Source organism: Malurus melanocephalus, unplaced genomic scaffold, assembly GCF_030028575.1.
Source record: "Malurus melanocephalus ecotype Western Australia unplaced genomic scaffold, MMel_1.1 scaffold_12, whole genome shotgun sequence".
In the NCBI taxonomy this organism is placed as follows: Eukaryota; Metazoa; Chordata; class Aves; order Passeriformes; family Maluridae; genus Malurus; species Malurus melanocephalus.
Window position 1 is genome coordinate 4,598,171 of NW_026623244.1, and position 13,049 is coordinate 4,611,219.

General features: G+C 35.6%; 1 protein-coding gene across 3 annotated transcripts in view; it reads right to left on the reverse strand.

Annotated features, from left to right (window-relative positions):
- IDE (insulin degrading enzyme) overlaps nucleotides 1–13,049 on the reverse strand; it is a 50,801-nt gene that overhangs the window by 3,604 nt on the left and 34,148 nt on the right. For all 3 annotated transcript variants that reach the window (XM_057381106.1, XM_057381115.1, XM_057381098.1), the window contains exons 16-23: nucleotides 12,529–12,639; nucleotides 11,151–11,271; nucleotides 9,566–9,657; nucleotides 8,443–8,554; nucleotides 7,216–7,383; nucleotides 4,185–4,457; nucleotides 2,197–2,258; nucleotides 760–832 (exon numbers count right to left, since the gene is read on the reverse strand). In XM_057381106.1, the coding sequence (XP_057237089.1) occupies nucleotides 760–832; nucleotides 2,197–2,258; nucleotides 4,185–4,457; nucleotides 7,216–7,383; nucleotides 8,443–8,554; nucleotides 9,566–9,657; nucleotides 11,151–11,271; nucleotides 12,529–12,639 (1,012 nt within the window). The remainder of the gene's footprint in view (nucleotides 1–759; nucleotides 833–2,196; nucleotides 2,259–4,184; nucleotides 4,458–7,215; nucleotides 7,384–8,442; nucleotides 8,555–9,565; nucleotides 9,658–11,150; nucleotides 11,272–12,528; nucleotides 12,640–13,049) is intronic.

Genomic DNA, 13,049 nt, shown 5'->3' on the forward strand with positions numbered 1-13,049 from the left:
AGCATCTCCTTCTTTCTTTACTACAGCCAAGCCTTTAAAACTTTTGATTTTGCAAACAAAGGCAGAAGAATTTAARTCCAGTATAAAATGGTGAAAGATTTGCAAAGAAAAGACTGGGAAGTTTTTCCCCTCAGTTTATTCATATTAACCAGAAATACTTCTAGCCTTTTCCTTCTTGAATTCTAAAATGGAACAATACAGTTTAGAATGCACAACTGATTGRTATTACTTCAAAATAAAACCTAAAAAAAAATTGACCTTTATAAGCTCAAATAAAATGTTCGACATTCCCAGAGGTTTTGGTTTTTGTTTGTTTGAGGTTTTCCCCTCTGTGGGTGCTTGAATACTATTGTGGACATTCACTGCTTGTCAAGCAAAAAAAAAACCCACATTGGATTGATAACTGCAAATTCTAAGTTTGGGTTGGTTGGGGGATTTTCCCCCTGTAAGCCTGTTATAAAGCTTTATGTTTGTTTTAAAATATCTTGTTGAAAACAGAAGTGCTACCWTAGGATATATTGTTTTACTATCAATCTACTTCAGAATGGCTGAAAAACTTGTAAAATAAATCAACAAAAAATCTGAGGCACCCATGTGAAGTAAACCTAGGAAAAACCACACCTTTTTCCTCTGAATGGTGTATTATCTCAAAAGCTGAGTTTTTCTTACAGTGCATTTGTATGATATAACATGGCTATCTGCAACAATGACTTGTTGGAACAGGAATTGATTAAATGCTATATTCATCACAATACTTACAGGAATCCATTTCCCTTGCAAGGACATGTACTGATACCTTGTGTCTTCTGGGAGCATCTATTGCCAGCAGCACCTAGAGTAAAAAAAAAAAAAACCCATCAAGTCCTTCAGGAGTAGCAAATATCCCACAGACATTATAAAACAGTAAAAAGAATGACAACATTTAAATTTTAATTTAAGCCTTAATATGAGGGATGMATTTTGGGATGTGCCTTAAAATATTATTAACAGTCATCCATATGTACTCTTGAACTATTTTACAATCAAGCAATTCATGTACTGCTTAGAACTCATAAAATCTGTAAGTAACAGAAATTCAGCCATTAACTATCATAGTATCAGCAATGCAACCTAAAATCTCAGCAGACTTTTCAAWCCCTGGCAGCCCTCTGGAAGCACATCACCCTGAACACAATCATTAAATTCAGCTGGACTAGATCACCAWTCTGGCCTGTAATTTCTGCTGGATAATCATATACTCAGCATTGGTATAAGCAAAATAGATTCCTACAAACCCAGAATATGCATATTTGCTCAAGTTATAATTTCTTAAACAACAGGTACTAGAATTCCATTTACTAACTCTGCATTTGCTGCCTATCTTCACCCATGCCAACACACTATTAAAAAAATTAAAAGTACACAATCCCCTCTGCCCAAGAGACATAAAAGAACATGCCTATGCTTCTTCATGGCCAGAAATTTTTCCATCCAATAATAAATTCAGAAGACATTAAGTTGAACTTATTTTCCAAAGAACTCCCTGAGTTACCAGCTGCTCCATAAGTAATAAAACTCCATGAGCACTTTGCAATATAGTGAAATACYATCATCTATTACGCATTACAAAACAGAAAGAATGATGCCCAATTTTTTTTATTCTGGTGGGAGGTGACAGTGCAGGACAGGGACATATTTCCACCGCTTGTGTCAGATATCCATCTGAGTTAAAWTGTACAATTACTGCATCATTCTGCTGTTCCTTTGCTCTGACTAACTGTTAGAGGAAGAAAAAAACCCACTGGTTTACACTGAACAAAGCTTTAAAAATATCTGTTTCATTCACAATTCATGCCCATAAAATAAGCTGAATCAGTGACTGGTTGAAGAAAAAGATAAAAGAACAAATGGGCAATTTTGGCCCAGCTTGGTCACAGAGCAGCACATTGTACATCCATAAAGAAAGGATAAAAGAAACAAGAAGAGTCAGAGCTGACAAGAAAAAAAGGAAAAACCACAACAAAACCCAATCATTCTGTACAAGTTTTACAGTTGCTATTAAGTGAAGTAATATTCAGCAAATAAAAGATATCTGCATCAATTTTACCATCTACCTAAGACACGTATCAATATATCCCTTCACTGCTTGCACAAATAAGATTCAGTTGTACCTACATCTCATTCCCAGTAACATTTTAGTTGCATTACMTAACTTACCTTGTAGAACTGTATAATGTCATCCTTGGTCAGCGTCTTTAGATAAGCCACTTCAATGTTATCTGCACAACAATGGTACAAATTAGAATAAGTCTGCAGATCACAGATGGTTATTAGCACCCTGCTTCAAGGTATATACAATCATGRTATGTTTCTTTCAAATTCAGATGCTATAATTGACTGCAAATGATAAGCTTTTCATTGCTACCTTTCAAGCTAACACTTGCTTCACTGAATGTGTCAMTAGAACCACGGCAGAAAATTATATTTCAGTAACTCTATTTAACTGGACTTACTAAAAAATGCATGTTTGAAGGATACTGATTACACTGTAGGATATTCAGTAGCTAAAATAGATATGCCTACTCCTGTATATTATCGTCAAATCAATTACACATTTCTAATGCAGAYTGGTTATAGATGACTTTTATTCACAGGATGGTAGGATGCACTTTCAAAGAAATGTTAAGAAATGGTGCCCACATCATACCCCTTAAGAAGTAATCATCTCTAAGACATCTGGGGACAATGTGTCTCAGTTGCTACATTCCTTCATATTAATTAAATTGTCATGGACTAATCACCTAATATCATTGCTGCTTAAGCAGAAAGGTTTTTTGTTGTAGGCGTGCTTGCTTTTCTTAGGATTAGCAAGAAGATAAAGGAAGAACACRTGCAAAAGAACAGGCAGATTCCAAGTCTGTAAGGCAGGCTGTAAGTAATATGAAGTTCTGTATGGAGAAAACTAAAAARTCAACAATAAATTTAGAAAGCTAGKTAAGATTTGGGAGAAAACAGTAAATGCAGTAATAATAAAAATGTAAAAACATAAAAAAATCTTTCCACTTTTTAAGGCTGGAATATGATTTTCTGATTTTGACAATTGTAGTCATATTGTAATCATTAATGATCTTAATTACTAGAGGGCAGAGGGGAATTAAAGCTATAAAAGTCAAGGGAAATAATAAGTGGGATTTAGATATGAAAAATATGGCTACACTTAGCCATAAGAAATTCCAGAGAGATAATATTGATCCAAGTATGTTAAAAACAGAAACACTTAAGGCAGAGAAAAATCAGACTATTTCATCAGAGACAAAGAAAATACTTGAAGGGATAAGTCTCCACGCCACTGCTTATGCTCAGACATGAAACCTTGTCAGTAGCTCTCATTCTCTCTAGATCAAGCTAGATGACAAGTCAAAACTSTTCATTATTAAACAGCTCAGTGAGTCATCGTGAAGCAAAGAGACTGCATTTGCTATCATGGAAAGCCAATGTGGTGCACATAAAGCAGAACAGAAGTCACGAAATACAGAGTGAGTTTTATGGAGGAAAGACATTAATGCATGACGACAGAAAATTACAGCTGTGAATGAGAGTCGAGACATGAAAATGTCAGGAAAAGCTCATTTAACTTTTTTTTAATGATGGAAAATGTAGTACTAATRTATCTAACTAAAGCATTGATAATGTATCTAACTGTATTACTAATGTATCTCAGATTTAAAAAAAAATTAAAACACATTTAAGAAGTATTTAAAAAATACAACTTAAAAATTATGTAGGACTACATAGTAAATAACTGTCAGTCCATTTTCAGTAATAATACTGAAAGYTGGATCTGATTTGGTCTTCTACTAACCTTCAAAACATCACAGTTGCAAAACCAAAAAAAAAAAAAATCAGTATTTCTTCAAAACCGTTCTAAGCTGAGGCAGACTGCATGTTAGTTAAGATACCTGCTGTTGCCTCTGCCAGCACTCCCTCAAAACAACTGCACAATGGAAGAGAAATAGCGTTCATATGAATGTGTATGGTGTCAGGAATGTCAGTGTGTATTTGAATGCATCTCAAGGAAATAGATAGTAAATTATGTACAGGCTATKTCAAAGTTTCAGCTGTTCCCAAATGAATATGACACTCAACAGYCACAAATGTAGCCAAACTAGAGCATTCAGTTTTAAAGGAATTACCATTTGTCTTACCTCTGTCAAAGTTATACTGCTGGGAAATGATTTCTCCCCAGTATTTAGCACATTCTGCAGACAGCTTCTTTGGTTTGTCTAGACGACGAATTGCTAAAGCTTGGATGTGTTTTTGGAAGGCCTCTTCTGTCATGTCTTCTATGCATTTCTCCATCGTTTTTAAGAACGCTTCAACTCTGCTCTCTAAATAGTGTGGCGGCTTTTCAGATTGGATAATAAATCGCAGTCCTTGGATGCCATTTGCCCGCCGTGGGCCACTGAACACAATGTAACCTTGGCAAAACAAGAACAGCAACAAATTAAAAGAAATCCCKTGTCGCAGCATTGGATTTGCCAAACGTGGCATGTCTGACAGGAATGCAACGCTATGCCAACTTAATTCTGTATTRTAAACAAAATAATGCAGGTTTTCAAAATGTGCCACTGCACTTTTTTTTAGAACATCCATATTTCACTGAGGTCACTATCAGTTCAGGGGAGGGGCAAGGAGGAGATGAGGCAGACCAAGACAAAACAAAAGCAATTCTGTCATCAGGATCAGGTTACCAGAAATGAAGCCGTACTCCAGTGCTCATTAGACTCAACATCAGAAATTTATTCTTTTTCTCATAACATCTAATTGAATTCTCTYTGCTGCAATGTAAGACTACTTCTCATCTTCACAATTACATAAAAAAATACTACTCCCTTCCTTTTAGYTGCACGATTTGCTGATCTGAACAACTAATCCTTTCTTCAGTCTTCCTCCACCCTTTTAATAATAAATCTATTACATTTCAGTSAAATGTTTTATAGTTTTCTTATAGTTTCCTGATGCTCCTGTCAAAATTGGTTACAGTATTTCAGAGCTTTTATCTGAACAATTTAGGAGTATTACTGCGAGTGCATCTTGAACACTTCTATTTATATATCCCAGCATTTTACACAGCAGCATGACACTGCTGATTTATGTCCTACTTCTGATCCACTGTACCCTGCAGAGTTTTCTACAAAATTGCTACCTTGCTTCCTAGCTTGTATCTGCGCCATTGGTTGTCCCTGCCAAACTGTTCCTAACAAATTGCATCTTATCTTCATTCAAGTCATGTTTCCAAAATGTCAAACTAATTTTAAATTCTAACTCTATCTTCCCACACACTTGCAGCCTCTCCCAAATTAGTATTATCTGAAGATTCAGTGAGTATCCTCACTCTTTTATCATCCAGAATTTTGATGAATATACCATGTAGAACTTGATCRAAGCAGAGCTCCAAAATACCATTTTCCAAATGAACTATTCTGTACTCTCCAGTCATGACCTTCCAAAATCCTGTACCCAAATGTGTAGCACTCCCACCTAGGTATTCCAGTAATAGTCTCTCAGTTACCTTCTATGAATTTAGAACTAGCTTGAAAATTCATTCCATATTTTCCTAGAATTAGAATTAAACTGCTGATCTATAATTTTCCACCTTTTTCTCTTTCCTTTTTTTAAGGAAACATGTAGCATTTAGCTGTGTCTATATTTCCAACACCCCATCTACCATCCACAAATTTTCCATTGTAAGACTTCTAATTTCAGGATTTCCTTATTTTTTCTTTGGAATAGAATACAGAGTTCATCACACTTTGAACTTTTTAAAAGCTTCTAATTTAATCTAATTAATCTGTTATTTTCCTGTTCAAAGGTAAGACATGGACTTTGATCACCAGTGTTTATTCTGGAAGTCATCTGGCCACAGTTGACATTTAAGTGAAAACAAACTAACCCTTGCTGAATTTTTTGATGATTTGAACATTTTGATTTTATGATTTAAACATTTTGATTGCCAGCTTTTCTCCTCCTCTCCTCCACTTTCTCATACTGCTAAAGCACTTACTGAAACAATTATTATTACTAGTTTTCTGCTGTTTAGCAAAYTACTAAGTCCTGAACTTCTTTTTCCCTAAGCTTTCCCAGAAAGCTTATTAAMAATTCCACGGACTTTACTGGATATTGATGGCACTTCTACCGTCTCCCCTCCTAAGTCTTGTGAGCTCTATTATTTGGCCATTATGAAGTGCTGGACAAAACCAGCTCTTCCTCAGTTTCCCCCCCTCTACCTTCAGCTGTTACTTCCAACTTTTATACAAAAGTGACCACCAGCAGATTTCAAAAACCTGTTAAATAACCTGGATTCTATCCTATTTCCAGCAGCTATATAGGTAGTTGAAATTCCTATGATKAATATTGTATGGCTGGTTCTGCTAGTTGCTCACAAAAAGCCTAATCTTGCCTAACRTGTCTGGCAGTCATGACTCTGAAATATTTGTCTGCTTCTCTTTGGAAAATCTGTACTCCTCCTCACTAGTATTTCAATCATGCGAGCAGTTGAGCAAAGTCTCTGTCTCTCCTTTTTACTCTGTTTGGAATAACCTCACCAGTTCTCAGTCCTACTGGTTCAGGTAATAACCATTATTTGTCTTGAACAGTAAACTGTTCACTTACTGGTGAACAGGTAAAATCCTAAAAAGCCTGAAATGTACTGAAGTTTTCACCAACATGGTAGCTTACCGTTACCCATAAGGCAGTACTCCTAAAATAGGGCTTATAACATAACACTTGGACTCAGTGATCTTAGAGGCCTTTTCCAACCCAAATGATTCTGTGAGTCTATGAATCATGAAGTGCACCTAGAAGTAGGATCAGAAGCAGAAAARTTCTAACTACTACTGACTCTTTAGGAAGATCTAGAAATTTAGGGAAATGATCCAATCTCCTTTTGGTAAATTCTAATATGAAGTTTTCGGTACCGTGATCACACTTTTCTTTAGATGGAGTTGATTTCAGATATCTCAGACATCTTAAAAATCATGCATGCTTGTTCTTATTTTAGACTCTGTGCACAGTAAAAATTCTTTGAGTCATCAGCAGTTAAGATGATTTACATTCACCAAGTGCCCTTTAAATGGCATTCACTGAACAGGGAGGGAACACCTCCTCAGGTCTCGTGTGAGCGCGTGACTGTGAAAGTTTCTGTGTACACAGACACAACCCCCCTGGAGAACTCACCTAACTGCTCCTTGGTGCGCAGAGTATTGAAGCACGGCTCCGAGATAATCTGGCAAAACAGCTCCAAAAACATATTCTCAGAAGTGCTCTGCATGTCTGTCTGGTAATATATTTCAATGCCACAGTTGTTATGAACTTCATTTCTCTGTTGATATACAAACCAACCTCCTGAAAGACAGAAGTTAAAACACTGAGGATCATGAAAGTGTACTTTCTCATTGTCCACAATTAAAAAGGTAATGGTCTAATGTTTGTGGAATGGAATTATAGGAAGTGGTTTAGAACTGTTACAGAAGAATTTCCACTAAGAGCATACTTTTCAAGAGACAAGAAAATAATGCATTATTTTAACATCAAAATGTTGCTGCTTGGAAATACGAGCAAGTAAACTGAAACTGGCTGCTTCTCTTCAAGCAAATATTTTTGGAACTGCAGTGACGTTCTGCACTGCCTCTACCATGTAAACATTTTCTAAAGACAATCTCCCAGGAACTATTATGAACATTAAAAATAATTCAGCATTTAATACCAACAACTTCTTTTGTATATGGTAGCTTCCACAGACAATCAGCTATGGGTAATTTATGTTGTCTGCATAGCTACATATGTCATCACTTCCAGCAATACCTGCAACTTCCGTTCTTATAAATAACACTTTTTTCACCACAGAACTAAAAGCACTACAAGACCAAAAGAATTTGTGTAAGAAAAAGTAAGTGATGTGTGTAAGCACTTTTAGTTTTCCCAAAGAGTCATTACACACAATTCTTAATGGTCAATTAATACCCAGAAATGCTCGAAGATGTTTATTCAAATGTATATACTACGTGTAGCAGAGAGTGGGTCAGGGTTCTTATTTCCATAAATGATAACAAGTGACTTAGAATGAGACTGCAGAATCATTTGATGATAGAAGGAGTTTCTGCCTTAAGTTCTAGGGTTTGCAGTCACCTAAAAGATCATCCAAGTCATTCCAAGAAGTCCAATTTACATGCAGAGATTAAAAATGAAATCACATTGTCAAGTGTCCTAGAAAGATCATGTATTAGCAAATAATTTTATTAGTAAAACCACACCCTAACTATTTTAAGCTTAAAATAAATTGGAGCAAGTTTGATTTCAAAGCACACTCCTAGCAGCAGAGTAACATGCATTTTAAAATGCTGCTGGCAAGCAGAATCGCAAATTAATGTGCCTTAAATATCATAAGTAAATAATTTAACTTACTATCAGGAAGTTGCACTTCTCTGTATCTCACTAGCTGACTGGGAAGTAGCGGCTTTGTATGAGCATGCTCAATGAGAGTGTCCTCAACCATCTGCATAATTCCTAATGCAGCCTGGAAAAGAAAACATAAGAGGATTTTTAATGATCATTAGTTATTCTGTATTTAGCAGCAGGATAAGACTTGCCAATTATTGAYAGTGCTGTGAGAGAAAAGAAAAAGAATCAAGGATAGAAAGCAGTTATTGTAATTCAATGCAAATACAGTAGAAGTAGATGAGAGACAGTGGGAGTGTGGAGGGCAAGAATTTTTTGTGTCTTCTTTATATTTAAATTGTCTACATGTTTAACTACCACTACTTTAGGGACATTCTTGAAAAAGACAAAATAGACCCATGCTATTAGCTCCTTCATATTTTATTTCTTCCTTCCTTACTAGTTAACTTTCTTCTCCATATATTCAGCAGTTACTAGCAGTGTTTACAATATCTCCAGCTAGTAAACTGTTCCGGAGCTGTTCTAACACAAAATACTGCAAACAAGCCTTATGAAAGAAGAATACAAGAACATACAAGGAAAGCACTACATTTTGTACTGGTRCATATATCCAAGTATTTCTTAAGGCTTCATATACAAACTGTTACTCTTTTAATGGAAGACAAAACAAATGTTTTCTGAGTTTTACTCCCCTGAGAGCTGACACTTGGTTTTTCTATGATCCACCATTGTTGTTTAGCTATGTGCAAACAACTTAATTTGGATGGATAATGGATTCTTAAATCTTTGCTAGTTATTCTGAAAGCTTTAAATGGAAAAGCACAAGATCTGCAGCACATCATGCCTTTTGCAGCTTGATCACAGTAATGACATGCAAGACTTTCAAATACATAGATCTTAGGTTGTTTTTATTAAATTTCCAAGAGCAATATAGAGGCAGCACTTAGCCTAATAAATCTGAAGTGGAAAAAATTACACTCATACTCCCATAAAGATAAAAAAATACAAAGTTAAATTATGAAATCACATTTGGCAAAACTACTTCAAGATCTGCAAAGATTAAACTAGTGTTCCATTTTTATGCTGCTTTTAAATAAAAATGGTTTTATTAAGAAAGTATCACACCAACCTGTTTTGTTATATTGCCATGGAGAAGAGCTTCGATGTGTAACCGTGACAACAGCTGTGCTATGAAGGCCTTGAGACGGGGAAGGGTGACATCTACAATAGATATTTAGACAGTTAAATCACTCACAAGCATTTTTACATTATGAAGGACCTAAGCCCAAGTCATCATTAGATACAGTGAATTTTTTAGAGGAGGAGTAATTTGTCATTATGAAAAAGTGAATCTCTCCTTAAAAACGCAACACTGGAATGCTTCCAGATCTAAATAGCAGCACTCATCATATAGTTYGTTTCACTTAGAATTCACATGCTGTCTTGACCCAGATTCAAAAAAAAGAAAAAAAAGAAAGAAAAGCACTGCCTTTCCAATCATGCTRAACAAACATTCATTCTCCAGAGAAAACAGTTGCAATTATTCAGGTGATGTTCCAAGGAAAGGCCTTAGTTATTAWCTAGACAAGCAGCATGTAGTTTATAATAGTCAAGAAACAAACTGTGTATTTACCATTCAGATTAAAAAAAGAGCCTCAACTCAAACACAGTGTTAACTTGAAACAAATGATATACAAAAATATTTTGGCAATATATTCTAGAGGACACAYGCACAACACATACACACACATTCCATCCAGTCCATCCTTGCAAAGCAGCTTTCATATAYATTGCAAAGTATAGTTTAACATATAGAACCAATGGAATAAGAGGAAGGATGGTTCAATGGATGGGGTGTTCACAGGTATGTGTTTTAAATCAAACTCATCAAATAAATACAGAAACCAGGTGTTCTTTTTGTAAAGAATGTCTTGATGTATTCCAAGGAGACATTACAAGACATTTTGTAAACTGTCCCAGTAACAGCTTTTTATTACAACACAGTAAAATATAGGTAGGGAAAGTTCTTCAGCTATTATTACAAACATACAATCACAGAATGGTTTGGGTTTAAAGCAACCTTAAAGATCGTCTAGCTCCAACACCCCTGCCATGGGCAGGGACACCTTCCACTAAGCTGGTTGCTCAGAATCCCACTCCATCTGGGCTTTAAAAATCAACTAGATCTSTTAATTTGAAATGTCTTCTTCCTTAAAATATATTGGTGCGCCAACTCTTTGTTACAAGCCACAATGTTCTTTATTATTGTCATTATCTACAAAAAGTACTTTTTTTTTCATTAGTTACAGTTCTTTWTTATCTATAGAAACATAAGCTAGGATGCCCTGATAATGGAAAAAATAAAATACTTTGCACATTGGAAAGTGCAATGCACATGCACTCCAATACGCCTGTAAGTTATAAACTAGAGCCAAATGATTTTACAAATGTTGATTAAGTATGGGATTCACCATATCCAGGTTCATGCCCACGAAGCTGTTCAAGTTTTGTCTGAACTTCTATCAGCAAATTTTGCCATTTGAGGCCTTTTCTACTACTCTACTTAGTTGAAGCTAGAGGACAAGGGCAGCAAGATCAGCATCAGCTCAGGGCTGGCACTGCAGGGGCTTCACTTGAACAGTGAGCAGAGCTCAAAATAGGTACCTCAACAGTTAAATAACATAAAGAAAAAAAATAAAGTGGCAGAACATTACCATCTAGAGCTTCTTTTAATTCATCTTTGGTCCAAGCAACTTCTGTCATCAGGAGTCGGAGATAATACATTGCATGCTGGTGAGGCTGTTCAGCCCTGAAGTTGTTAAGTGATCTCATGTACTAAACCAAAATAATAAAGTTCAAATTAGAAATTTAGAAATAAAGTTTTAAATGTAAAATATTATCAYGTACTCTCAACTTTGTATCAAAAAGATATAATTCAGATATTGAGAACATTCTGTTACTTGTTAGAACTGTTAAAAATTTGTGTTAAATGACTTTAGTAATAATGTGAGCTTCTGAGTCTTTGGATTAGGCACAAACCATTCAGATGGTTGAAATGAGAATGAAAGAAAACTTGTCCATAAAATGAATGTCTAGAAATTAAATTATTGCAGTTAAACAAGAATATAGATCARGTTGCTCTACATTGGAAATATGCATTCTATGATGACTGACCAGGAGKGGGGAGATACTGCAAATAGAAAATATATTTTTCTCCCTGTTGCCTCCTTTGGCTGACTTGGTCAAAAACTGGAGCATCTGGAAAATTCTTTGCATGCATAAAGGAAATATGAGAGAAGGAACAGAGAGCTCCTGCAAAAAACCTCCTTTCTAGTCCAGCTGTGCTTTTACAAAATAAGCAAAACCTTTTTTCCTCTACCAGAGAAACTGGAAAGTGCAAACTAATAATTTCAGCAAGCTGGAAGCATTCCCAGTGTAGGAAAAGGATAATTTATTTCACATGAGTGACCAGCAGTGGGCCTCAGGTTGCTGAGGATGTATCCTTCTGTCGGGTCCAAAGASAAGTCAGAAATTGCTATCTCCCTTATCTGTTTGGTGTACAAATGGGGACAAAACTGCAATCTCCCCATCTGATGCAACTTCTAGAAATCAGGATGTACTAAACCTTTGCACCTAAGGATCTCGGCTCAGGTCCCAAGACAAATCTAGGGAGAAGAAATGTTGTAAACTTTTTCAACACTTCCTTTCCCCCTTCATCCATTTCCCACTTCTTTATGGCTAGGTCCTACTGAAYCCTTTCCAAATTGCAAAACAGGATATAAAGTTAAGATTTGCCCCTCCACTCKCCTACTTAGATTTCTACTCCTACCAAAGCAAGCTGTGATCCCCTGATACATCATTAAGAAAGACTGACTAAAAAAAAGATTTCAGGACCAGTTATTTTTTAACTAAAGAATGTTATAATCACAACTCTGAGGAATTCACAGCCACAAAAAATAAAGAAGCATCTGAAATCCCACTAATGCAGAATTTCACTCTCTATTTCCATGGATAGGCAGCCCTCCGATTTCCTACCAAGTCAATGCATCCCATTTCAATGACTACAAAATGTGAATTTCTCCTGCAGCTTACCGCTTCCTTGATAATTTCAAATCGCTTTTCATCGATTTCAAAAGTTGCCATTTTTTCAATKATCTTCTTGAGCAAGATATGTTGCTTGTCATTATAACCTTTCACAGAGAGCTACAGAAAAAGTGCATAAGTTGATTTAAATGTGGAAGATAAAAGAATAAAACAAATACCAAGTCTTTTATAATTCAATGAGCAACACACTTYTCAATACTTATGGTAAATTCACCATTTTTGAACATTTCATCATTCTTAAATTAAATCCGATTACCCATCAAAAGTAACTAGCTGACATATATAATATTGCATATTTGCATAGGAGTTACAAATGCACAGAATTTTCCTGTTGGTGTAAGTAAACTGTMCTCAGAATACAGGTTTTTAATGACTAGAATGTTGAGTCTTGGAGTACTAAAATGGTTTTAATCTAGGTTTCTCACTTTAGTAACGAAGTCTAGATTCACAACCTTCTAAAATACTCACTCCAATTTACTTTTACCCTTGGTTCTTATCTATGTTGTTGA